Consider the following 27666-nt stretch of genomic DNA (forward strand, 5'->3'; position numbering starts at 1 on the left):
CCTAGAAATACTCACAGAGCAAACCCAGCCCCCCTGTTCTCCACATCGTTGCTCCCAGTCCAGCCCCCAGCTGCCCTGACACCAGCACAGAAGAGCTTAGCAGAAGACCCCTCATCTTCTCAGACCTGCTGCTACTTAGCTACATGTCTGCTCTAGTCCTTTACTGAGGAATAATTTTCTCATAAGCGGGCTCTAACTTAGTTTGGTCTACCATCCCATCTTTACAAAGTCACTAACACTTTAGTAACCTGATCTAGTAGTTGCAGACACCACATGGTATCCGGCTTTATTTGCATCAACAATATCGAATTGTACCCAGGGACATTTTACCTGTGGCGCTCAGAGGCTGGTTCGTGTTAAGATCATAAAGGGAGGGCTCTGAACCACTCATGAGCCCTCTGCAGCCTACAGTGAGGGCGAAGTGACAGTAACCAGTCCGAAGTGTATCTTATTCCTCCGCCTTGTGAGCCATGAGATGTTGAGCGAATTTCCTGATAGGCTTCTGTCTTGAAAGACGATGTTCCATCTGCATCTTTTATGCTTCTTGTGTCTTCTCCATCAATAACAGGTCTGTCAGTTGCTTGTCTGACACACTGAGCTGCTGGCAGTTTCTCATAACCCGACTAAGATAAACTGCCAGGAGATGCTTGCACTGGAATACAAAACACAGACCTGTTAGGAACAAGCAGGATCATGTTTGGCCAGCCTAATCAAGACCTCTCACTCTCCCATGCAAGGAGGAGAGTGAAACCTTGCCATGCTTTCAGCTGGTTTCCTCCCCGCCTTCAGAGTGTGGTCACAGCAATGGTTGACAGTCCCTACGGCACTGTACTGCAGTGTCCCTCACAAGTGCAGGCTCACACTTCATTACAAGGAGCACTCAGGGCCTCTGCTCCACTCCAACCACTGCTGTCTTCTGGGCCGGGAAAGAGCACAGGGAAAGTTCTCACATGTACACAGATGTGGGGAGATAACCCCGTTAGACCTACGACACAGAACACAGCATTGGATCCTGAGAGGACCAGGGTTTAAGCGTGTCATTTTACAGGTGAAATAAACCACACTAGTGGCTAGTGGGATGTATGAATAGAGATGCTCAATTTGGCACCAAACTCTCAAGATGTTTAAACTGTTACTAGCATTAAAAAAAAAAAAAAAAGAAGGGGGGCTTGAGAGATGTCTCAGTGGCTAAGAGTACTGACTGCTCTTCCAGAGGACCAAAGTTCAAATTCCAGCACCCACATGGCAGCTCACAACTGTCTATAACTCCAAAATCTGATACCCTGACAAAGACATACATGCAGGCAAAACACCAATGCAAACAAAAAAATAAATTAATCATTACAAAAAATCTTGAAAAAATAAAAAAGGGAAGGAATGAGGTGGACTCTATTGTTCTCTACTTTGGCAAGACTAAGGACTAACCACCTTCTCTTAGGAGAGGAGGGTAGTGCATTTCTTTCCCTTTGGAATAAACAATGTGTAGACATGTGCTGTCCTTACTTAATGCTCTGAACTCTGATGGACTCACAGAGTCACAGAGGTGTAGATGGAGGTGTTCCTGCTCCACGTGAGGATGAATGTGAGGCAAGCCATCTTGGCAACCAGTGGATGGTGTGTGAGCATCTCTAATTTACTTCTCCCTCTCCTGGACCATCTCATCCCCAGTGCTCACTTCCAAGATGACCTTATTGTCCCCACAACCTCCTCTACAACCTTTTAAATAAAAAACCAGGAAACTGGTGACGTACCAAAATGACATTGCATTTCAGGAGGCTAAATCCAAGAGGTGACTAAGACAAGGACAGTAAACCACAACTCTCCAACACTGAGGGAAATACCCATTCTGTGTAAACCCCCCGACCCCCAAATGTATGTGGCACTTAAGGTATGAAACGAGGCTAGCCTCTTCTCTCCCACCTTGTGTGCAGGAGCCCATTCTTACCAGCAGACTGTCGCCCTTCCTTAACACCGAGAAGGCAAACGCTGGGCATGAGCAGTAGTGGCACGAAGCCAGGCATGTGTAGGTTTTGCCAGAACTCCCAAGCACCTGGGAAGAAAAGGACGGACGGAGAGTGTTGGAAGGTTTGCTCCTGCTACAACGTCCTGACAATCCGTCCAGTGTGTGAGAGCTGCTGCTGAATGCCATTGTGGAGACCTGCCCTAGAGTTTGTACAAAAGGGGAATGCAAGTTTTCTTTCTGCAGTGTGCAAACTCTTATCTCCAGCTTTCTAGGACTTCAGACAGTGGAGGAGCTTCAGTCTAATTCACCCCTCCACACAGCCTCTTATTCCCATGTGATGCACAGGTCTCCGCCTGTAGGGGTTAAAAAGAAGTGAAGAGAAAAGCCCATGTGCATTTTACTGTGGACCTTTAACCCGTGGCATTAGACAGAACGCACAGACATTTATTTCTAAAGCTACTGTTAGGTTCCCAGAGAGTGAAAATGGGAACGTGTGCTCAGGGAGGCAGGAGCAGGGCAGCTCTCAGATGAAGGACCTAGAGAGGGTTGTGAGAGAAGCATCTGAGTGGGGAGAATAAATAAAGTGGAGTCTTGTGAAAGGGATGACTCAGCTGCTCAGGATGGAGGTCCCAGGCAAGTTCAGATCTGCCTACTCATCCAGCGGGATGGAAGGAGGACACAGACATGTGGGTGTTGGTGAGAGGCCCAGTACAACAAACATCCTTGGTGACAGTCGAAAGGAACACAGAGGAAATGTAAAAGGAAAATAAGATTTGCCTGTGGTGTGATTAGACCAGTTTGTTGGAGAAACCACTCTACCACAGGTGGTCAAATATTTCCTATTAGGAATGTTTGCTATAGTTTGGATTCTGAATGTCCCCCAAAGGCACATGTGTTAAAAGCTTGGTTGCTATCTCCTGGTTCATTTGGGAAATGGTAGAACCTTTAGGAGATAGGATATAGTTAAAGAGAGTTAGGTTGCTGTGGGCATGCTGTTACAGGAGGTACTGGGATTCTAACCTTCCTGTCTTTGCTTTCTGGCTGCTGGGTGGAGAGGCCTTCTCAGACTCCTGTTCCTGATACAGGGTGTTCTAATTAGCATACTGTGCCGGCATAGGCCAGTACAACAGGGCCCAGTGACTATGGATGGAACCCTCTGAAACTGCTAGCCAATATGTGGGGGACCGGCTTCCACCTTTACCTGGGTACTCTTGAGGAGTGAGGGATAAGAGATTTAGATAGAAGGATAGAGGGGAGAGAAATAGATACACAGGATAGCCTGGGGAGGGCCTGGATCCTTATCCATTGGCCCAGAACTTCATTTAAAAGGACTTTTTATAACAATGCCAAGGGGCGAAGCAAAAGACCTCCCCCTTGCTAGATACAGCCAAGTGTAGACCCTTCCAAACACCTGGTACCCAGGCCCATGGCCCAGTCATCCTCTTCTGCAGCCCTGCTGGTAAAGCAAGCTCAGCTCTCACTAGGAAACCTCTGTGGGCTCCCACACCAATAGAAACCTATTCTCCTTTACATTGGTTTATGCCAGATACTCATTATAGTCATGAACACTAGCTAACATGGGCTGCATCTAAGAGTTAACCTCCAAATGAAGTAGAAGATTATTACCATCAAAGGGAAGTACAAACATTTCAATTACTTTACAATGGACTGTCATATCTGAGTTTACCAGAAGGCTTTCAAATTAAATTTAGGCTTTAAGATGGCAATCTAAATGAAAAAGTCAGGATTTGCTAAAATTATTATGTCAGCATTCCCAGGATTCTCTGCCCCAACCTGAGAACAAATAACAGGTAAGGCCTTAACTAGAAGAAATAATAGGTTCAAGTGTTGTTCGTCTGTTTAGTGCTTAACATAATACAGCTTTTCTGGTAATTGTTGACTCAGTCAGCAGAATTCCATGGGGGATTTGAGATGACTAGGAATAGCCTACCATACCCATTAAAGACTAGACCTAGTTTAAATCAGGTATTAAAAACTACGCCTTACACATTTCCTGTTCCAAGCATGACACCCACAGCATGGAGTAGCAATACAGTTTCCCTAGTGAGTCTAGAAAGATAATGGACATTAAAGCTGACTGCTTCCCCCTTGGTCCTAAAGAAAACTCACCGGCATTCAACAGGGACATGGGTAATCACTGGCTCTCCAGACTACCCAAAGAGTATACCTTCAACGTTCTTTCTTTATTCGGCTCCCTTGTTTCTTCTCTCCAGATTTAGACTTACAGAGGCCAAGCCTCCAGGACTCTGCAGGGCCCGGATCTATCACAATGCTTCCTGGATTATGTTGAGTCTGGTGACTTAGGGACAGGGCTAAGTTCTACAGAGGTTCCCTTGCCCTACCCTTTCAAAGGCTGTCTGAGATTCCAAGTAAACCGGTCAAATCCCTGGGGCAGTAGGTACTCTAAAGACAATAAGTGCTTTAATTTGCTTCTTCCTTATCTAGCAGTTGACAACTAATGAACCAGGCAAAAATCTGAGTTAGAAATGTCAGAACTAGAAATTGACCTTAGGAGTAATTTAATTCAGTGTCTTACAGGAATTGCTCCGAGTTCTTCCACTCAGCATAGGCTGGAATGTGCCCTCACTCACCCCCCTCCATTGAGATTTAAAAAAAAAAACAAACAGGAAAGAACACACTCAAGACCAGGACTGGACTCTCAGGCATCTCACTGGAAGAAGTCTGTAGTGACTTTGGGTAGCTTGTAAGATATGACCTTATAACCACCTCAGGCCCTGTAGGCTATCGCATTTGGGAAGCTGCATTTATTGTTTCCTGCCTTTTTCTGGAAAAAGGGCTTATCATTCCGGTCCTGATACAGACTGGCGGTGGGAGCTGTGTTAGCTCACAGAATGTGAGTAGCTGAGCAGAGAGGTTAAAAACCACAGCATGCCATGCTCTCCAGTGTTCTTCAGGAGCCTGCTTTGGAACTGGGGTCCTGGTGTGGATATCCAGGAGTGGAAGAGCAGCTGCCTCCTGTGGAGGTGCAGTGAGGTCTAAACCTTGTTCTCTAAGTCTTCCAGACTGCCAGCACTGAGCCTCTCCCGACTGAAGCAGCCCCTTCCTCAGTGAGCTCAGAGTGTCTTAAAGAGCTCAGGTGACAGGGACGAAAGAGTGACTTTAAAATAACCACACATCACACCTGGAGGACACTGACACTACCTGGGCTGACCATGGAGTACAGGCTGACTCACAGAACGCTATCCAAGCTGGGCATCAAGGCAGCATCTGTTTCAACTTCTGTCATCTTATACAAGCCAGGAGTTAAGGCAGAGCCTCACTCCATGACAACTGTACAGTGCACATAAGCGGATGTGAGGGTGTCAGAGGTCTAACCTCACTGCATGAAGACTGTACAGTGCACATAAGCTGATGTGAGGATGTCACAGGTCTAGCCTCACTGCATGACTGTACAGTGCACATAAGCCGATGTGAGGGTGTCACAGGTCTAGCCTCACTGCATGACGACTGTACAGTGCGCATAAGCTGATGTGAGGGTGTCAGAGGTCTAGCCTCACTGCATGACAACTGTACAGTGCACATAAGCTGATGTGAGGGTGTCACAGGTCTAGCCTCACTGCATGAAGACTGTACAGTGCACATAAGCCGATGTGAGGGTGTCAGAGGTCTAGCCTCATTCAACTCAAGTCAAAGTTGAAGCTGGCAGCCACACATCTAGGGAGTCTATTTTTATGACAAAGCAACATAATATGATAAAGAATATGACTGATAACCATTAAGAAAGTCATATTGACAAAAATAACTTAAAATTGTTTTAAACAAGAGCTTTAAAATTTTAGCTAGTAGCCAGATCACATAATTAAGGGACAGCTAGAAGTCCACCTCTTCTAGTCAAGTACTATGCTGATAATGGAGCTGAGACCAAAGAAGATTTTTTAACTTGACACTTAAAAAAGATTTATAAGGCTGGGTGGTGGCATATACCTTTAATCTCAGTACTTGATAGGCAGAGGCGGATGGATCTTTGAGTTCATGGCCAGCCTGGTCTACAGAGTGAGTCCCAAGATCAAGATAGCCAAGGCTACACAGAAAAACCCTGTCTTAAAAGAAGAAAAAAAAAAAAAGATTTAAATTCTTTTTATTTTATATATAGGAGTGTTATACTTGCTTATGTGTTGTGTAGCATGTGCCTGGTGCCCAGAGAGGCCAGAAGAGGGCACCAGATCACGCACAGCTAGAGTTACAGGCAGTTGTGAGCTGTGTGCCACAGGACTGAACCTGAATCCTCTGCAAGAGGACTGCTGAGCCATCTCTCCAGCCCTGGAACCAAAATCCTATGATGAAAAACCATGGGAAGACTGGAAGGGTCCTCTAAGTTTGGGATAGTTTAAGTATATACAGTACAAAAAGATAACACAGAAGAACGAACTCAGTGGCCCAACCGATGATTCATCTATAAATCCACCATGAGAAGACTCCCCCTTGAGTAGAAAAATGCTATCCAACAACTGTAAACATACCCACACTCCATTTCCTTAATGAGGAAACACATGATGATCTGCCAGGTCAACTAAGGTCAACTAAAAAATGGAATGGCAAGCTGATCCATAAGTAGACACACATATTTGTCAAAGCAGGCTTTGTCCAAGTCATTCTCTCTCTAAGAATTAACTGGCACTTTCTTTTAATAAGAGTTGCTGACTTGATCTCAGCTCTGAGAAGTTCACTAGAAGACAGAATTCAAACAAGGAAAAAATGTCCCTACCCACTGATGGTGTCTTTCTTAACCCTTCTGAGCCAAACACAAACTTGGCTCACCACAGATGACCCTCTCTCAACAGCAGCCACATTTACTACTGCCTCAGGGAGCTAGCCTGGGGAATAGGTGGATATGCTGGCCTACTGATTTTATAGTCTGTTTATCTAGTCTCATGCTGTGAGTCCGGCAGTGTGAGGTAGCCAGATTGACTGTTAACTTTACCCTCTGCATTTCAGTTTCTTGTAAAAGAAATGCTTTGCTTCTGTTGAGAATTATCAATAGCATGAATGTAGTAAGAGTGTGGCAGGAGACCGTCACATCACAAACCTATTGTAAGCCCCAAGGGGCAAACTAAGGTCCATATAGACTTCCTGAACTCAGGAGTCTGACTCATTATAAATACTTCTACAACAGTTTTTGAAGGATCAATGCTGACAAGATTATTCTGTACATATGGAATAACCTCAAGGAACATTTTGGCCTTACAGACTATGAACAAGATGAAAATGTCAATAAACGTGCGCGTGTGTGTGTCTATGTGTGTGTGTGTGTGTGTGTGTGTGTGTGTGTGTGTGTGTGTGTGTGCGCGCGTGCACGCACATCCCCCTTTATCAACAAGAGAGCAAAGGTTGGTATACTCCATTAGATGAAAAGAGCCTGCCCACACCACTGTTAGTTCTATACAGTGCTACTGAGTAGAAAGAATCAAGTCATATTTATCTTTACTTTCTAAAATGCCTGGAGATAGTATGTTAAATGCAATAAGCCTGTATAGAAAGACCAAATACTACATTATCTTTTATATAGAATCTAAAATAGTCCAGCTTATAGAAGCAAAAGCAGAATGGTGGTTACTCAGCATTTTAGGGGTGGAGGAGAGGGTGCTGGGGAAATAGTTAAAGGAGGAGACAGAAGCTCAAGAGATTTACTGACTACACTAACAAGGTTATTGCAGACTTGAAAATTTCTAAGAGAATGGGTTTTTAAGTGTTCTCATCATAAAAAAAGTAAGCATGTAAGATAGTTTGAAATAGTCAGATACGTTAATACATGAAGTTATCTCATAAGGTATCATAGATCAAGACATCATTTTGTATGTCATAAATACAGTTTTTGTCAATTTAAAATAACTACAAATCTTAGATTATGATTATGTTAACTTTACTAAGTTGGGTCAAAGCCTTTTAATGGTTCAGGATGTCCATACTTGATGTTGGTTATCGGCTTCCACCGAGATTGTGAATAGATTTACGTCCTAAGGGTTTCTGCTTGTGTCCCCACCTCTAGTCTTCTACCTGGTAAACACGTCTTCCACTGGGTGACGAGATTAAAGTGACAGACTCTCGATCAACTAAGTCCAAGGCCTGGATGGCCGACGACCCAAACACAAACTTCAGCCTAGGGAATACAAAAACACTGGATTAGAAGGGCTGATTCTGAGTCACCTCAGGAACTTGACACAAAGGATCACTGTTCTTTCTCTCTCTCTCTCTCTCTCTCTCTCTCTCTCTCTCTCTCTCTCTCTCTCTCTCTCTCTCCCCCCCCCCAAGGCCTCACACATGGATAAGCAAGCACTGCACCACTGAGCTCTGCCTCAGTCTCTGCACCCTCATTGTGTGTGCTGTTCCTCAAGTGCCATCCACTTCTTTTAGGGATGGTTGCTAATCGGTCTGCAACTTGCCAGGAGGCTAGCGCTGTGATTACGGTGATGCCATCACACCTGGCTTTTAAGTGGTGCTGGGATTGAACTCAGCACCTGCGTTTGCAAGAGAAGAAACCAACTGAGCTGCCTCCCTGCCCAATCCTCAGACTTAAAATAAAAATAATTTTAATTTGGAAAATATATTAACAAAACTCATGGACTTGGGTTGGAGAGATGGCTCCGCAGTTACGAGCACTGGTTGCTCTTCCAGAGGACCTGGGTTTGAGTCTCAGGACCCACATGGCAGCTCACACCCATCTGTAACTTCAGTTTCAAGAGATCCCATGCCTGTCTCTGGCCTCCGTGGGCACTGCATGCATGTGATGCACAGACAAACATGCACACAAACACCCACACACATAAAAAACTAAAAACAAAACCAATGACACCAAACCCATGGATTCACTTGTTCCCTAGAATAAGTGTTAACATCTTGCCCATTTATTTCAGATTTTGCGTGTGTGTTTTAAAATAAAAGACTAACTATACTATCATAGATTAAAAAAGCTCTCTCCGAACTTGTTTATAGGGCGGCCACACATTTCTTCCCTTTTCAGCCCTTTGGCAAGCACCCACTTAGTCTCTCCCCTCTGTCCTTCCTCTCCACCCTGGCACTGGAGACTGAACCTAGGCCTCAGACATGCTCAGAACATACTCTCTCTCGGGACTACACCTGCAGCAGATCACATGCAAATTTCTTGTTTCTTTCCTTTTAAGGTTTTTGTATGTTACTATTCGTGGAATGACCATGTATATGTACCTATGCAATACAGCACAGCTTATCAAGTTGAAAATATAGCAGGTGTATTGCTTCATCTTCCCATAAACTAGTCTCACACATAACATTACTAGGAAGAACTGAGAAGGAACACTTGAATTTCTTATACCAAATACATGAAGGTTTATTTAGTCAACATTTAGTCAACAAAATAAGGAAATGGAACCCACTAAAGAGCCTCTGAATCAGAGATAACCATAGTTAGCTTCAATTATTTTAAAAATGGCTTTGTCTACTTTATGACTTCTGTGAACATCTCTCAAACACCATATTCTTTTATTACTTTTGTTGGCTATAAAAAATCTCTACTGTAAAAATGAATCATTTTTACTCTTCCCTAAACTATTTTTGAGTAGATGATTTCCAGGTTGTTTTGTTATCATATTCAGCACTGGGTGAATCTGCTCCTTGTGAAATCTTTATGAACAGCACATTTACTTACTTGGGAAACATTCTTACAAGTGGAATATCCATGTCAAAGAATAGTATGTTTAAAGCTGTATTGCCAGTTGCCAGGTGTGGTGGCTTAGACTGAGAATGCCCCCATAGGTTCCTACATTTTAATTACTTGATCCACAGTTGGTGGAACTGTTAGGAAAGGATTAGGAGGTGTGGCCTTGTTGGAGGAGGTGTGTCACTGGGGGTAGACTTTGAGCTTTCCCAATGCCATTCCCAATTAGCTCTTTCTCTGTGCCTTGTGCTTGTGGATCAGATGTAAGCTTTCAGCTGCTTCTCTAGCATCATGCCTGTCTCCTTGCCTGCTGCCATGTTCCCTACCCTGGTGGTCAAGAACTCACCCTCTGAAACGATAAGCAAGCCCCCAATTAAATGCTTTCTTTTATAAGTTACCTTGGTCATGACAGTTTGTCACAGTAGAAAAGTAACTAAGACACCAAGTTACCTTCTACTATCTCTGACTGCAGGGTATTACTTACCACTTTCTCCGTATTTTGTCAACATTTTTCCTATGGTTGCTAGTTTTATAGAAAATATTATCTTTACTTTGCATTTTAAGATTATTAGTAATATTTATCATTTCCCCTAAAAGTTTTTGGCTATTTGCATTCTTTTATTATTTGCCTATTTTCTATTTATTCATTTACTTAAGAAGATTTCTTTGCTTTATTTTATATGTACATGCATGTGTCTGAGTATATGCATGTGCACTGTGTGTACAGATGCCCATGGAGGTGAGAAGAAGGGGGATATGAGGCTTTGTGAACCTCCTGATGTGTGTGCGGGGAACTGAACCAAAGGCTCTTAACCACTGAATCACCTCTCCAAATCCTTACAAATCCTTAGGTTTTTTTTTGTTTTTGTTTTTGTTTTGAAACAAGGTCTTGCATAGGTCAGACTGACTTCAAACTTCCAGTGTAGCTGAGAAGGACCTTGAACTCCTGATTCTCATGCCTGCTACCTTCCAAGTGCTGGGATTACAATGTGCCACTGCTGTAGCATAGTCCTTCTGTGCACTGTAAATATGTACTGCTCTCATCGTTAATAAAAAGCTGATTGGCCAATAGCTGGGCAGGAAGAGATTGGGCAATACAGCCTGAGACAGAGAGAATGCTGGAATGAGGAAGAAGGGCAGAGTCAGAGGAGTTGCCAACCAGACGGAGCACAGGTCTGACACACAAAATGGGATAGAGGTAAATACCACAAGCCTTGGGACAGCACATACACAGATTAACATAAATGAGTTAAATTGTAGCTAGTTAGTAACAAGCCTGAGTTATTGGCCAAGCATTTGTAATTAATATAAGCCTCAGCGTGGTTATTTGGGAGCCGGCTGCCAGGACAGGAAAACTCCATCTGTATGCCACCATGTCTATTTTGTTTATTTTATTTTAACATTAAAGAAAATGTATGTGTATGGGAGTTTTGCCTACATGTAAGTCTGTGCACCATGTGTTTGCAGTGCCCACAGAGGCCAGAAGATATTGGATTTCTCAGAACTGGAGTTATAGGTGGTTGTGCACCTTCTGAATGGAACTCTGGTCCTCTGGAATAGCAGCAAGCTATGATTGTATTCTTATTTTTTTAAAACCAAGAAATGTACTGAAAGGATTTGGCTCTTAAAATGCAGTAACTTTTTAAAATCAAACAAGAATATGTACTTACGATGACAGGTGTTCATCAGGAACTATAAAATAGGAAAGTGAATCATGTTAGATTTGTGGATACCAACATGAAGCTATTACAACCACTATAAGCAAATCACCACATAAGATGTAACAGAACCTTATATCCTTTCCCAAACCCCACTGAAACAACAATAAAAGGATTTATTTACTTATTAAAACAATCATTAGTTCCCAGGGATGAGAAAGGCAGGGGAAACAACAGCTAAAACACACTGCAAACATACAGAGTAGAATATCACTTCCCAGACCCTAGCCATCTGGATCTGAAGCTAATGACAGGGAGAACCAAGCAGAAGTCTGATGCATATTCCAGAACCTACTACCCTCCTCCACAAGCCCCCTCAAAAGAAACCTCAGAAACTCATGGCACTAGGTATCTCTGGAAATGGGATCAGGCAGGAACTCTAAAATAATACTCTGAGAATGGTCTAAGAAGGATCAGTCCCAGTGGGCATAGTGGTGCACACCGTTAATCTCAGCATAGAGGCAGGCAGATCTCTGTGAGTTCAAGGCCAGCCTGGTCTACATACTGAGTTCCAAGACAGCCAAGACTATATAGACCACATCTCAAAACAATAATAATAATAATAATAATAATAATAATAATAATAATAATGAAGATCAGTCCCAGTTCCTTTTTTAAGTTTTATTAATGAGTTACTTATTTTTATTTTATGTGCATTGGTATTTTTCCTGCATGTATGTCTCTAGGAGGGTGTTGGGTCTCCTGGAAGTGGAGTTACAGACAGTTGTGAGCTGCCATATAGGTGGGGAGAATTGAACCCAGGTCCTCTGGAAGAGCAGCCAGTGTTATTAACCTCTGAGCCCCAGTTCCTTTTTTAGCTGTGGGTGGCTGTTGCTCCCTCAGTCTGGCAAGATGACTGCTGATTTTCAAGAAAGGCTCTAATAGAGGATTTCTGGACTAGGAGAAAAAAACCACCAAAATCAGGAGGGCTTGGTGCTCTCTTCCCAACATGGCTCTTGTAAGATAAGCAATCAGTCCTCCTCTTCTTCCCTCTGCCACTGAGCTCTTCTCCCAGGCTGTCACCTTCTGGGCAGGAGACTCACTGGGGAATCTGATCAAGCCAACAAGAAATAACAATTGAATGGATGCTCTAGCTAAGAACCCAGTAAGAACCACAGTGGCATTCATCACCTGTAAGTCCTTGCTTGAGTCTTCTCCTCTTAAACATGACACGTAAGAATTATCACAACAGGGCTGGAGAGATGGCTCAGAGGTTAAGAGCACTGACTGCTCTTCCAGAGGTCCTGAGTTCAACTCCCAGCAACCACATGGTGGCTCACAACCATCTGTAATGAGATCTGGCACGTAGGCAGAACACTGTATACATAATTCACAATAAATAAATCTTAAAAAAAAAAGGCCTCTGGGGGCTCCCTCACACATGTACATGGACACATGCAGACACACATAAATAAAAATGAAAGTTGAGGGCTGGAGAGATGGCTCAGAGGTTAAGAGCACTGCTTGCTCTTCCAAAGGTCCTGAGTTCAATCTCCAGCAACCACATGGTGGCTCACAAACATCTGTAATGAGATCTGGCGCCCTCTTCTGGCCTGCTGGGATATGTGCAGACAGAATACTGCATACATAATAAATAAATAAATAAATAAATAAATAAATAAATAAATAAATAAATAAATCTTTTAAAAAACAAAAAAAATGAAACTTGAACAAAGTCTTATCAGAAGATTGAGAACCTGGGTCATAAACAAGTTATAACTGGCTCTCTGCACCCAAGGGAATCAACATCTGTTGACTAACATGAGGCAAAAATTGAGGGTCTGGAGCGATGGCTCAACAGTTAAGACCAGAAGTGTTCATGTCCCAGCGCCCTCATAGTCCAGTCCAAAGGGATCTGATGCCATCTTCTGGCCTCTGAGGGCACTGCACCCACATGATACACATACACATTCAGGCAAAACACCCATACACACAAAATTAAAAAAAAAGAAAAGAAAAAGAAATTGAAAAGCCAGACGTACACCAGTAACTGAAACGCAGAAGGCTCAGGCATGAACACTGTGAGCTCAAGGCTAGCCTGGGCTACAAAGAGACCAAACAAAATGAAATAGAAACCAGCACCGCCAACCCCCCAACCCCCCCCCCCAACCTCCACTAAATGTGCCCTTCTTCTGTCCTGCACTCTAAGCAGTGCAGGGTAACCTCCACCTGCACAGCACTGACACTGCAGAGGTCAACTTTGCGAGCAACCTAGAGCTGACTTAAAGCGTATTAAAGTACGGAGGAAGGTGAGTATGGGTTATATGTGCTCTTACAAAAGGAACTTGTACATCGGTGATACTCTCAATCGGTCCTCCATGGATACTTACAAACAACTGCGATTCAAACACCCAGAGAAAACAAAGGCCACAGACAAAATTCAGGAACAATGCTAGATGCAAAATGCTAGATGATTATGGAATGATGCTTTCAGATGTCTGAAGAAATGTTTCCAACATGTCATTTAATACCTTTCAATGAAGTGTGAGAGTAGAAAAACCTTTTTCAGACATTCAAAGCCTCAAAAACACAGTTCTTGCCCCTTGGGGAACCTACTTAAGTATGCACTTCATAAAATGAGACAGGAAACAATATAGAAGCGAATAAATAAGAGGAAAGAAAATGGTAGAACATGCTAAACATAAGACCCCAATTGGGTGAGAGAATTCCCAGGACCGTAACAGTGAAGGAAGATCACAGAAGCCTGCCGGGTCAGACACCAGCCAGTCCAAGGCAGGCAAATCAGCAGGCTCTTGGACAAACTTCTTTAGAAAAAATGGAACTGATAAAATGTCTTTTAACCTTAACATTTTGAGTGGAGATTTGTAACAGTGGCAAAAATTTGAGGTTTAAGTAAGCATACATATGTAAAAAAACAAACAAGCATACAAAGCTAAGCTCAGGGAGACCAAGTTACACGGGAAAGGAAACCATAGCTTCCTAACACGGCTCAGCTCTGACAAGCTCATACAAATGCACATGCACCCCGGACTTTTCTTCTGCAAGGTTACCAATGAAGAACGGGGGTTAGGAGGAACCAAGATTTCCAAACAGCAGAAACCGGCTCTACTGGAGGTAAGCAGGAATCATGAATCTGTTCCTGAGCTGGGGCGTCAAGTGTCAGTGGGGTCCCCCTCAGTTGTCGGCATATGGATTAACCCATTCTCACCAACAGACGGGTACTGGCGATGTTCCTGTAAAGCTCGGAACATCTACGGTCGAATCCCGGAAGCAAGAGCTCACAACAGGCTGACCCCCTCACAACCTTTCTGGAACTAAAACATGTTTGAGAACCTGGATGGCCGAATCTGAGACCATTATTTTTCTCACCCCTTTAAAGCAGTAACTCAAACCCTTTCAGAGAGCACAATGCATGGATAATAGCAGTTTTGAGCTCTAATTTGACTTAGAGGCGCCATTTTTGGAAGAGTGCTGATTAGTCTACATTCTACAAGAATCCCGCCCTGCCTTCCCCTCTCCCGTTTTAGAGACAAGTCTCCAGTAGCCCATCAGGCCTAGCACTATGTAGCTGAGGCTGACTTTGAACTTCTGATTCTCTTGTCTCCATTTCCCAAGTGCGGAGATTACAGCCCTGTGCCTGGTCTTTAGCGGTGGCGGTGATCCACGGCGGCTCAATGCAGGCTAGGCAAGCAGTCTTCTAGCTGAGCTACCTAGTAGAATCTGCTACACCGACTGGTATGCAAATATCACAGGTTGGTCATTTCGTTGAAAACAGGCATAGGGCGCCCTCTGCTGGCCACAGGCAAAAAAGTATTTTTCAACTGCTAGGTGTTTCGGTTTTGTGACCCTGGAATATTTTTCTAAACGAAGTATACGAGAGTATTATGTTTAATAAACCTTGCGTCACGGATTGTGGGGAAAGATTTTGAGTAGCTCAAAACTGTCTACGCTTCTGCCATGCTGCCGAATCCCTGGCCCCTGCCTACCCCTAGGGTGTACGCACCGGCCCGCCCGCCCGCACTCCGGGATCTAAGTAAGGTCTTGTCACTCCAATGCCTGTGTTTAGGGAAACACCCTAGCGAGCACAGGCTTTAGAGGCAGAACCGTGCGGAGTAAGAATTTAAAAAAAGCCCGCGGGGCCGTACTTCTCGCGCCGTCCCGCACGGCGGCGGCCATCTCGCTCAGGAGCTCCTCCACGACCTCCGGCAGCGTGGCGGCCATGGCGCGCCGCGCGCGTCTCTCCTCCGCGGCGCGGCGAACGCCTCGCGCGCGCCAGGCCCGGGGGCGGGGCGGGGCGGGGCGGGGCGGGGCTGCGTGACGTCGGCATGCGTCACCGCGCATGCGGACAGGCGGGGCGTCACGGGCCCGCGGCTGTCGGTGGAGCGCGGAGGACGCGTCGGCAGCATGTTCCGGCTGCTGCGCTGGCGTCTGGGCCGAACCCTGCTGCGGGCCGCGGGCCGCCGGTGCGGAGGCTGCACGGCGCGCCTGCTGCCCGAGCGGGCGGGCGACACGGGGCCGGGCGCCGGGGGGCTGCGGAGCCGAGGCGCGCCGGCGCGGGGCCAGGGACTGCTGCCGCTGTTAGCAGGTGAGCGGCGCGCTCCCGGGCGGGGCGGGCCGGGCGGCGGCGGGGGCGCGGGCCGGTCCCGGTGACCTCTGCGCCGCTTCTTGCAGCGTTCGCCTGGTTCGCTCGGCCCACCGTGGCGCGGGAGCCGCCGGAAGAGGAGGACGCGGCAGACGAGGCGGAGGCCGAGATCATCCGGCTCCTGAAGCGAGCCAAGGTGAGGGGGCTCGGTCGGGCGTGCGCGCTCTCCGCTCCTCTTCCCCGGGGCCGGGGATGGATTGGCCCTAGGTGCAAGGTTGGGCTCCGTCCAGGCTAGTCGGGGGTGGCTCCTGCGGCAAAACCGCTGCAGTCGTGAGTGCAGGTGGAGACGGCACCCTCACATTTCTCTTTCGTCCAGACGTACTGATGATTGGAGATGTTTGGCGGGGGTGGTTTTAATCAGCTAACCAGCCTAGCCGAAATGACATTTCGTGCACAGTATACGCTTGACGCCCCGAAGATGCAATTTAGTGTTGTTTATATCTCTTGGTTCGCGTCTAAATCTGTTTCTCTGCATTCGTTTTTATTTTAAACTATTCAGGTTTAGTTCATCTCTTCCAGTGGGTTCACTATCGGCTTAATGCCATCAGCGTCCAAATTGGTGTTCACATACTGCAGTGTGCCATTCACATGCTGTCTCGGTTGTGATGCCCCAGCTACCTCAGACTTAGCACGCTCCGAACTAAGAACTTACTCTTAAATGCCTGCCCCCAGATATGTTCCTAAAGTCTTTACCAACGGAAAAACCAGCCTGAAAAAAATCATAGTGGTTCTTGAAGTGCGTTGTTGTTGATTAGTCCCAGTTACACAGCAATAATCACAGTGCCATCAAAATCAAAACACTTCTCAACCCCGCCTCCATTTCCCCACAGTGGTGGTCCTGTTCTCTTGCCCCACCGTATTCTCTCCGTGCAGCAACCGGAGGGATGTTTTGAGAATGTAAACCAGAGCATAGTGCCTTCTTGCCTGATAATTGAGTGACTTCTCACCCTGTTGTGAGGAAGCACAAACCTGTCATGGGCTGCAGGACTGGAAGTGATCTCAGCCAGTTGTCTCACCCTCCTGTGGCAGTAACTCTGTGACTCACTGTCCTTTCTTGCATTTCTTCTGAGGAACCGTTCTTTCCAGCCTATAGGAGCTTCACTCTTGATCTCCGTTGGGGTCATTCTTCTGTCCATTTTGTTATTTGGACACATAATTCTAGTTCTCCTTACCTCATTTTTACTCTCATTTTCTTGACCGGTTCCCTGATTTCATTAGATGAGATCCCCTTGTTATTTGTTTGTGTTGTTTTTCTTCATGGCTTTTCTCATGAGTTTTACTTAAGCCTACTTGTTCTACATGGTCCCTTATAATCTACAGGAAGAGGAAAAGAACGTGAAAGGCACGCAGCGTCCTTGTAAAGTAAATACAGTGTCAGGTGAGGTGGCACACACCTTGGACCGCAGCACTCAGGAGGCAGAGGCAGGCAGATCTCTGTATGGTTGAAGTCAGCCTGGTCTCTGTCTCAGGAGGAGGAAAAAACTAAGAGCTTGCTCACCTTCCTTCTGTCTGGTCTGTTAGTCAAAACTTTGTTGTTACATGAGCACACCTAGATGCAAGGAGGCTGGTCTCCCTGTCCATCTCTGTCAGCGTGGTCCCTGGACATGGTGGGGATTCAGGAAATAGACATGAGCCAATAACTCCCTTACCCACATGACGATTATGTCTACTCTGGAGCAGCGTGCACCCCTGCCCTCCTTACCGTTCATTTACTGTTTTCTTTGTCTTCTCTTTTTAGTTGAGCATCATGAAAGATGAGCCAGAAGCAGCGGAGCTAATTTTGCATGATGCTCTTCGCCTTGCGTATCAGAGTGACAACAAGAAAGCCATCTCTTACACTTACGACTTGGTAACTCCTCTGACCAGTTTGAGCTCTTGATGAGGAAGGGTGGATGCTGACAGAGTGCTCCTCCTAGTTTATCTTCCTGACTCTCAAGATGTCCCGAAGGAAGGTTTTTGTTTTCTATTGGTTTTGGTTTTTGTATCCTCTACGGAGTCACTTACAATTTCAGACCAGAAAGAAACAGCTGTCTTAGTGTTTTTCTCTTCAGTGATGAGTAGATCTAGGTTTAGTTTGCTTTCAACAGAATGTATAAAGTATGTTCTGTGCTTCCCTTATCATTGCTGTATTGAGCTTCCAGAAGATTGACTGGTGACAGAGTTTCTCTGATTTGAACTTTTTTTTTTTTTTTTAAGATTGTGAAATCAGGAAAGAATCTTTCACTTAAAGGTTTTTTAAATCTGTGTGAATTGCAGTGCTCTGAATTGAACAGCTATTTATAATTTGTTTTCAGATGGCCAACTTAGCATTTATCCGAGGGCAACTTGAAAATGTAAGTCAATCACTCTGTAATATCTTGAATTGGTAACTTCTGAAGGGAACTGTAACAGTAAGGGTATGTTATTCCTCAAAAAGGTCCCCAAAGCACAGTGACTCAAGATACAGGTGTGTTTCTCTTTAATTGATTAGTCCCCAGGTAGGCCAAAGAGTAAAAGCAGATTAGGCATCTCTGTTGTGTGGTTCATCTTAAGGTATGTCTTCATCTGCGTGAGTGAGCTGACTCATGCAGCCTGAGGGAAGGGAAAAGGGGAGAATTCGAGGCAAGCAGCATCCTTGTGAAATGTCTTAAAGGTGTTGACATTCTCTGCCTGTTACTATTAGCCAGAACTTAAATCTGTGGTATGATCACACCTAATTGTAAGGAAAGCTGATTCAAAAATGGAGGATATTTTAAAAACTTGATAGGGTGAATATTAGGGGACAGTTTGCAGTCTGTCACATTGGTTCAGGTGATTAATCTTTTGAAGTTAGTTTCCACTCATCACAGGGTACTTTAAGGTACAGAGAAGATGTGAGGTCCTGATCTTTTGGTCCCTTTATAAGAGTTTCAGTGTTCCCTATATTTGTGTGTGTGTGTGTGTGTGTGTGTGTGTGTGTGTGTGTGTGTGTGTGTGTGTTGTGTGTGTGTTCAGGCATGCACATTAGATTGATACTTATAAACAAGGGTCATATATAGATGGTTAAAAAAATCCTTATGCTTTTAGGCAGAACAACTTTTTAAAGCGACCATGAGCTACCTGCTTGGAGGAGGTATGAAACAGGTAAGCTATTATTGCCTCTGCGTTGAAGCCGTTAACAAAAACTCTCTTAGTGAGGGTTTCTGTGGCTCTAATAAACACCATGGGCAAAAGAAACTTAGGGAGGGAAGGGTTTGTTTCGTCTTAAACTTTCTGGGGATAGTCCATCACTGAGGGAAGTCTGGGCAGGAACTCCAGGCAGGAACCTGGAAGCAGGAACTGAAGCAGAGGACGTGGAGAAATGCTTCTGACTGGCTTGCTTTCTGAGGCTCAGCCTGCTTTCTTATACCACCCACAGTGGGCTGGACACGCCCACATCAGTCATTAACCAGTAAAATGCCCCGCAGACTTCTTTACATACAGTCTGATGGAGGCATTTTTCTCAATTGAGGTTTCTCTTTTCAGATAACTGTAGCTTGTGTCTAATTGACCAAAAAACCAACCAGGATACCCTGTAGCCCCAGGCCCCTAACATAGGTGCTTTGTCAAAAAAGTGGTTATTTCACCCTTAGGCCTGTAAAAAATGGCTAGTATTTTAGATTCTGAGTGATGATTGCCAAAGAATTCATAGTTGGTTAATTCTTTTTTTTTTTTTTTTTAATTTATTTATTTATTATGTATACAGAAGAGGGTGCCAAATCTCATCACAGATGGTTGTGAGCCACCATGTGGTTGCTGGGAATTGAACTCAGGACCTTTGGAAGAGCAGTCGGTGCTCTTAACCTCTGAGCCATCTCTCCAGCCCTGGTTAATTCTTTTAAAGGAAGAAATACTGGCTTTGAGGCCAAATTCAGTAGAGAAGTTGGAAATACTCCATAAGAAAATTTTACTTCTCATGAAATTCCTTTTTTTTTTTTTTTTGGTACCAACAGGAAGACAATGCGATTATTGAAATCTCTCTGAAGCTGGCCAGTATCTATGCTGCTCAGAATAAGTAAGTATGATCAGAATATAGATGTGGCAGTAACCAGGGAGTAGAGTGATGAGCAGAACATTCAGACCTTGGGGTTTTATAGAATCTTAAATTTACCTGTCAATCATCCAGGTCTCCAAAAAATGGAGTGTCACACTCAGGGTTGCATTTCTCATCTTTGTAGTTTGGAGGCCTTTCCGGTTTCCCTCCTTCTGTTTCTGTTTCCCTGAGCAGAACACAGCCCTCATCCCTGTAACTGCACTGATAGCTAGTCAGATACTTGATTCTTGCTTGAAATGAGAAGAGAAGTGGAGTGAGACCTGTAGTTAACTCTTCCTAGACGCAAAGGGAACAGTGTAAAAAGTACCACAGCATAATAGACGTGAAGAACCCAATCAGTTGCTACCAGCCAAAGAGGAAGTTAGGTATGAGGTTAAATGGTGAGGATTACTCTTGGGTTATCTCTGGCTCAGCTTACTATCCATTCTGGGAAATAAGTGCTGTCTCAGTTAGGTTTTCTTTTGTTGTGTTAAAACATGACCAAAAGCAACTTGGAAAGGAAAGGGTTTATTTGGCATGTATATATGGAGGGAAACCAAGGCAGGAACTCAAAATGGACAGGAACCTGGAGGCAGGAACTTAGGCAGAGGCCATGGGGGAGTGCTGCTTACTACTGCTTTGGTTGGCCTGAATTCTTAGAGCACCCAAGACCATCAGTCCAGGGTGGTGCCATCCACATCAGTCACTAAGAAAATGCCCCACATGTTCATCTACAACCCACTTAATGGAGGCATTTTCTCAGTTGAGGTTCCCTCCTCTTAGATGACTCTAGCTTGTGTCACGTTGTCATAAAGGTAACCAGCACAGTACGTGGAATTAGATGTTTTGTTTCAGTGTCTTCAGAGCATGTGGAAATAATCGTTGGTAGGATTTTGGAGGAGATATAGCCAGCAGCAGAGGGAAGTCTGTATATGGAAGTTAGGAATTAGGTTTAAAAATAGTAGATAAGGTCTTTTTTTGTTTTGTTTTTAATTCATTTTAGAGACAGGGCTTCTTTATGTTGCCCTGGCTATCCTGGAACTCACTATGTAGACCAGGCTGGCCTCAAACTCATACTTGTCTCTGCTTCCTGAGTGCTGGGATTAAAGGTGTGTACCATCACAAGTAACCCTAAATTCTTGTAAAGAAGAAAAGGCCCATCAGCTAAATGGAAGACTTGAGGAAACAGTTTAGATGTTGCCAAAAGCTAGAAATCCATGAGGCCTTAAGGACCTTTGTCTTGGGTTTCTTTTGCTCTGATAAAATACAGTCTATTGAGGGAAGCCAAAGCGGAGAGTTAAGGCAGGAACTGAAGCAGAAGCCTTGGAGGAGTGATGCCTACTGGCTTGCTTTTCTTGGCTCGCTCAGTTTGATTTCTTATATACCCCAGACTGTCTGCCTTGGGTAACACTACCCATAGCGGTCTGGGCCCTGCTGTGTCGATTGTCGATCAAGAAAATGCCCCCCATACACACACAAATTTGCTTACAGGATAATCTAATGGGACATTTCCTCAGCCGAGAGTCCCTCCTTAATTCTAGATTGTGTCATAGTGACAAAAAAAAATAGCATGATTGACCCCTCATCTCCTTGACACAGACACACATCACTGTTCACATGGAACCTTTCCTAGTGCACTTGTCCCCAAGAAGTCATGTTAATGTTATTGTCACAAAATAAAACAACCTTTTTTGAGACAGGGTCAGCCCTAGCTGTTCTGGTACTCACTGTGTAGACCAGGCTGGCCTCTGCTGTCTGAGTGCTGGAATTAAAGGTGTGTATTGTCACGCCTGGCCTAAAACATAACATAACTTTAAAAATTGTACAGTCTTAAAAAAAAATTCAAATGCTTTCAAATTCAGCCACTTTAAAATATCCAACTGTGGGTTTCTGTAAAACCAAAGTAAGTTACATACTGTGTATTCTAAGGGAAGAACCAGGGCACAGTTATGATCAGAACAAAGCAAAACCCAGTTCTTCTCAGAAGTATAAATAGCTGTTATATCTGAGACTCAAGGTCTGGTCTCCAAAGGGTTGGGCAGCCCCAGCTCTTGCCCCCTCCATACACAGCGTATAGGCTTGGGTCAGCGCCGCTCCACACTTGTCCTGTGATTATATTAATCTCCGGTAAGCTGGGGTCTTCACTGCAACTGAGGCTGCACTTTCACCATGTGCAGGGACTCCACCCTTGCCATGCAGGGCCGGAGCTGTTACCCATGACCCTCCATGCCTTCAGAACCAATACTGGGTGACTCTTAGCAGGTTTGGACCACAGCTTCCATGTGTTGACCCTCAGGGAACAGCTCCAGAGTATTTCACCTCAGTGATACTGGTAGTAAAGTCCCCCTAATGTCTCAGCTTTGACTGAGTGCCATTGACTGTTCTGCAAAGCAAAGGCTTCCCTTCATGGGAATGGTGCTGGTCTTTTGTGAATCACGGCTGATTCTTCAGCTCCAGCTGATGAGAAACCACAGATTTTTTTTTTGGTTCTTCTAGACAGGATTTCTCCATGTAATTTTGGTACCTGTCCTGGATCTCACTCTGTAGACCAGGCTGGCCTCGAACTCACAGACATCCACCTGGCCCTGCTGGGATTAAAGGCGTGTGCCACTACCATCCAGTGAAATCACCGATTCTTACTACAAAAAAGCATCCAGACGGCCCTGACAGTCCTTGTTTCCCTCTGAAACGTCCCAGGTCAGGCCTCATTCGTCTGCATCTCTTTAGCATTCCTATCTTCCGTGCCACCTCAACAGCCTGGTAAGTTCTGAGCGTTGAGTGGCTTCCCAGACTGAAGGTTCAGGGTCCTTCCACAGTTGCCCCAAAACAGTGTGATCAGGTCTGTCAGCCACACCTCACGGTCCTGGTACCAACTTACGTCTTAGTCAGGGTTGCTTTTGCTATAGTCAAACACCATGACCAAAAGTGACTTGGGGAGGAACGGGTTTGTTTTATTTATAACTGTCGAGTCACACAGTATCATTGAAAGAAGTCACGGCAGAAACTCAGCAGAACCCTGGAGGAGCACTGCTTACTGGTTTGCTCCCCTTGGCTTGCTCAGTTTGCTTTCTTAGATACTTATCTATCTATATATCTTAAGTAGGCACCACCCATATCAATCATCAGTCAAGAAAATGTCCCACATGTTGGCCTCCGAAGCCGGTATAAGGGCATTGTTTCAGCGGTTCCTTCATCTTTGCTGTTTTTCCCTTGGTCCTAGATGACAGAACGGTACCCGGCACAGCCTTTCATTTGTCTCTAGGTAGAGTTCGAGGGGGAGCACAGAGGATGTAAATCAGGAGCATCTCTAGAGTTCTATTTTGGAAGTGGGTTTAGAGAGAGAAGTAAGGCCTTTAGGTTTCCTTTAGATTTTTAGCTGCTGCAGAGGTCAATGCCCGAGATTTGATGTCACGTCAACCTGGATGCAATTCAAAAAAGTTGCTCTTTGCAGTAGAGGTCCCAACTCTAACCTCTGTTCTAGTCAACAACTCCATTTTGTCAGCCTTCTTAGTTTCTCTGAATGTTGATTGGGTAGATAGGCTGGAACTTCTGTGGGACTTTGACTTCGAGTCTTTCTGGGTTTTGAGATGGGGGCTTGTTCTGTAACATAGGCTAGCCTGGATTACAGACATAAAACACAACATAGCTCTTGACTCAAATCTTGAGTTTCAAGTTTGGCTGGTGCCAGAGAACATTGCAGTTGTGGCTACTCTTGATAGTAGCATCCTACAGATCTAGATGTTAATGATGTCTCAGTTCCTCTGACGAGTAGAAGTTCAAAGCAAATAAATGATGAATGCTAAAAAATAAGAAAGATTCATAAGTCGAAAGCTTTTACAGTGTCTATTAACAATTAGTACTTAAGTTGCTTTACTTTTTTTCACGTTGTTTTGTTAAGGGAAGCATGAGATAAGAAAACACTGACTGAGTGTTGGGGTGTAGCACAGTGTTGGAGTGCTTGCCTAGCATATTTGAGGCCCTGGGTACTGCAGGAAAAGGCCAAGATAGGGAGTTGTCTGTAGACCTTTTACTTGGACAGCATCTTGAGGTAGCCTCTCTTACCATGGGGCTGGAGGCATCTCTTCTACCAAGGTTTGGGACTGGAGAAGGAAGAAGATGCTTTATTCTGAGAATAAAGCAGAACAGTGGCTCATCAGATCCTTCCTGGCGAAGCACTAGAGGATAAAGCATGAACTTCACAATGTCAGTTGTGGTAAGAAAGTAGAGCCAGTGTGAAAGCAAGAACTGGAGTTGGAGAAGGAATTTCTCCATGTTCCTTTGCATCTCTGTAAAAGCTATCCAGCATCGATCTAGGTGCTTGTGTGCCTCCTCAGTTCATCTCAGAGCCCAGGACTGTCATCAAGCTCTCCCATATCATAGCTAGTATTTTTTCCATAGAATAAATGTCGAATAAGTCAAAACACAGCTTGAGAGAAATGTTCAGCCCCCAGAGTTTCCCAGAAGTGCATGATGGCAACAGTTGGGAACCTCTGGGCCTGGAGTCTGAGCCTCAGGGTGGGGCTTTGCCATGTGGAGAGACAGACTTGAAACTCTATAATGGGAGATGATGAAAGACTAGGGGTTATACAGCAGTGAAAATGTTGGCAGCATCCCTTAATTAAATAAATGACTTAAAAGCAAACAAACTTTGGGGAAATGCAGATTGACAGCCCAGAGATACAAACTTCCCCCTATTGGTAATGCTTAGACCAGAGCTCTGATTATGAGGGTAAAGAGGAGTTTGAGAGAAGGTGAGCACAGCTGATTGATTGTTGATACTTGTTTCCAGACAGGAATTCGCCCTTGCTGGCTATGAGTTCTGCATTGCAACTCTAGAGGAAAAAATTGAAAGAGAAAAGGAATTAGCAGAAGATGTTTTGTCAGGTAGGAAAATTGACTTGTCTAGGTGTTGGGTTTTCTCCACAAAGGTTTCCATTGCTGGATGTTCATTAAGGGAAAGAGCCCATGTTGTGGGAGGGCAAATTATCCATTCTGGGAAGTAAGTGGCTATGAGGATGCCACTTGAAGTAGGGTGTTTGTTGAAATGACGAGGCCTCTTAGGTGGCAGGTTGATAATTTCTCTGCTAATCTCTGCTACATTTGTAATCTTTGGAAATTGATAAATACAAAGGCAAGTCTTTTCTTTTTGTTCAGTCACTTCTTAAAATATAGCTGAATGGGAGAGCACTTGCCTGCCAGGTACAAATCCCTAAATTAGGGAGAGAAAGAAAATGAATCTAAATATGCAGCAGGTTAAGGAAAAAGAGAAAGTTCATATTCATGCAGGCCATCTGCACTCATGAAGGCTGAGAGCATAGTTGGGTGGGAGGGGAACTTTCAAGTGCTTTTTTTTTTTTTTTTTTGAGATAGGGTTTCATGTAGTCCTGGCTGGCCTGGAGCTTGCTATATAGACCTCTCATTCTGAGATACACCTGTGTCTGCCTCTTGAGGCTCAGATTAAAGGTGTATGCCTTTACACTCGGCTTTTGCTTAGGTTTCTTACTTGATTTGAAGTACTAGGAATTTGCAGATTTTACATTCATGGAGAAACTTTTTTTTTTTTTTTTTTTTTTAAAGATTTATTTATTTATTATGCATACAATGTTCTGCCTGCATGTGTCCCTGCAGGCCAGAAGAGGGCACCAGATCTCATTACAGATGGTTGTGAGCCACCATGTGGTTGCTGGGAATTGAACTCAGGACCTCTGGAAGAACAGTCAGTCCTCTTAACCTCTGAGCCATCTCTCCAGCCCCTCATGGAGAAACTTGTTATGTACTGACTCCATGCCAAGAGGGAGCAAGATGCTAGGAGACCATGAGACCAAAGCAGAGCTCCTGGGAAGAGTTGTCTGTGCCTTGAAGTCTTCTTCTGTTGAACGTAGATTTTCTTCACCACCACTCCACAATGTCTCCAAGTTCTAGCATTGAACTGCCTTACTCATTAGTAGCTTTGATTCATGGGATCAGTGCTGTCTCCTACAGAAAAAAATATCCTTTGACTTCTGGGGCATCTGTCTCATTGGTCTTTTCCCTACATCATCCCTATTTCCAGATAGTGGCTGGCCTCTGAGGCCCTCTTTTTCCTCTGGCTCACACCCTAGGAAATGTCATGTAGTCCCATAACATTGAACTATTATATTTATACCTCCCAGCTGGCACCAAGACAGCACTTATGGGTCTAGTCTTATATTTGAGTATACTGTTTAATGGTTTTCCAACATTAGATATGTGCAAAATGGGTCTCTTCATTTCTGCTGCTCAAAAGTTTCTTCTCTGGTCAGCCCCAGGTTAGTGACACCAGCATTCACCCAGTAGCTTGGGCAGAGAACCTAAGAATTTTCTGTGGTTTCTTCCTTATACCTAGTCTACCAACAAGTTACATTATTAGATCAACTATGAAAATTCATCCACATTAGACTACATCTCTCACCCTCTTACCCACTGCTTCATGGAGGTCATCATCCTTGTGGCCTGCATGCTGATCTCAGTTTTCTTGCTTCCTTCCCTTTACTCCCTCAAGTAATCTGTTGTCCACATAGCAGGCAAACTAATCTTGTACACCCTATTGCTTCGTTATTGCCTTTAGAATAAATTCATGATCCTCACAAGGATCCACGACCTGGCTTCCACCTGCTTCTGTGGCTTCATTATCTTCTCTTCCCTGCTCATTTCACTGGCCACATTGCTCTTTTCCCTGGTCTTGCAAATCTCAAGCCCACACCATCTCAAGGCCTTTTCATTCAATATGCCTTCCCCTAGACTGCTCTCTCACTGCCTTACTTCATTCAAGTTCAGTGTCTTCCTCAGAGGCCTGTCCTAACACAGGCATCTTTTCCCATTTGGTGTCGTTCAGTCTCTGTCCTTTAACTGTTCTTTACCATCCTTGTACCAAAGTAGTGTGTTGAAGTGTGGGTGTTATGTGCTTGTGTCTGTATTACCAGTAGAAGTACATTGTTTTGTACAACTCTTTAGTATTTGTCTTCTCTACCAAAGAGAAATCAAGATGTCATCTGTTGTATTGAATCCTTAGTGCCTGGAAGAGTGCCTAGCACCTAACGGGCTCAGTAATTCCTGAAAGAACACAAAACTTGGCACAGAGCAGCAAGTACATAGAGTTCAGTGCAGTTTGGAAGAGCTTGAAGAAGCCCAGAGAAGGTATGAACAAGGCCCAGTCACAGAGTATTAGTCATTCAGTGTCCACACCCTTGCCATTGTGCATTGGAATATTTATTACTAGTATTTTTTCCTGCTTCTTTGTCTCTCCCTCCCTCCCCACTCTCTCTCCCCCATCTCCCCTTTTCTTCCTCCCCCCTTCTCTGTCTCTCTCTCAGAAGGGACATTGCTGTATAGGCCAGACTGGCATCACATTTAAGGTACTCATTCTGCCTCAGCCTCTTCACCAGTGTGAGCCATTGTCAGTGGCCCTTGATTTAATCCCTGTCTGTCTTTCTCACTCACTCTGTCCAGGATCTCATGTATCTCAGGCTGGCCTCAAACTTACTATATAGCCAAGGATGACTTTATATTTCTCATCGTCCTGCCTCCACCTTCTGAGTGCTAGGATTCTACCATATTGGTTTCTGTTGTCTTGTGGATGGAACTCAGAGCTAGGCAAGCCCTTTACCAAATGATCTGCATTTTTAATTCCTTGATTAAGAGTATAAAACTTAAAAGTATAAC

General features: G+C 44.5%; 2 protein-coding genes across 4 annotated transcripts in view; one reads left to right on the plus strand and one right to left on the minus strand.

The window, feature by feature from the left end:
• Zswim7 (zinc finger SWIM-type containing 7) overlaps positions 1-15597 on the minus strand; it is a 30414-nt gene extending 14817 nt beyond the window's left edge. The window contains exons 1-5 of one of the 3 annotated variants that reach the window (XR_006075423.2): positions 15460-15597; positions 11306-11327; positions 8000-8102; positions 1946-2050; positions 331-652 (exon numbers count right to left, since the gene is read on the minus strand). Coding sequence is in view for 2 of the 3 variants with exons in the window: in XM_006973558.3 (XP_006973620.1) it covers positions 536-652; positions 1946-2050; positions 8000-8102; positions 11306-11327; positions 15460-15535 (423 nt within the window). In the remaining variant the exon portion in view is untranslated. Of the gene's footprint in view, positions 1-254; positions 653-1945; positions 2051-7999; positions 8103-11305; positions 11328-12484; positions 12853-15459 lie in introns of those variants that run through there. The other 2 variants (XM_006973558.3, XM_076542535.1) reach the window with 2 other exon arrangements.
• Positions 15598-15683: 86 nt separating this feature from the next.
• Ttc19 (tetratricopeptide repeat domain 19) overlaps positions 15684-27666 on the plus strand; it is a 44719-nt gene continuing 32736 nt past the window's right edge. The window contains exons 1-7 of the mRNA XM_076542588.1: positions 15684-15899; positions 15986-16092; positions 17695-17805; positions 18251-18289; positions 19002-19058; positions 19907-19968; positions 24776-24870. Coding sequence (XP_076398703.1) covers positions 15719-15899; positions 15986-16092; positions 17695-17805; positions 18251-18289; positions 19002-19058; positions 19907-19968; positions 24776-24870 — 652 coding nt within the window. The 5' untranslated portion in view covers positions 15684-15718. The remainder of the gene's footprint in view (positions 15900-15985; positions 16093-17694; positions 17806-18250; positions 18290-19001; positions 19059-19906; positions 19969-24775; positions 24871-27666) is intronic.

This window comes from Peromyscus maniculatus, chromosome 8, assembly GCF_049852395.1.
Source record: "Peromyscus maniculatus bairdii isolate BWxNUB_F1_BW_parent chromosome 8, HU_Pman_BW_mat_3.1, whole genome shotgun sequence".
Taxonomy (NCBI): domain Eukaryota; kingdom Metazoa; phylum Chordata; class Mammalia; order Rodentia; family Cricetidae; genus Peromyscus; species Peromyscus maniculatus.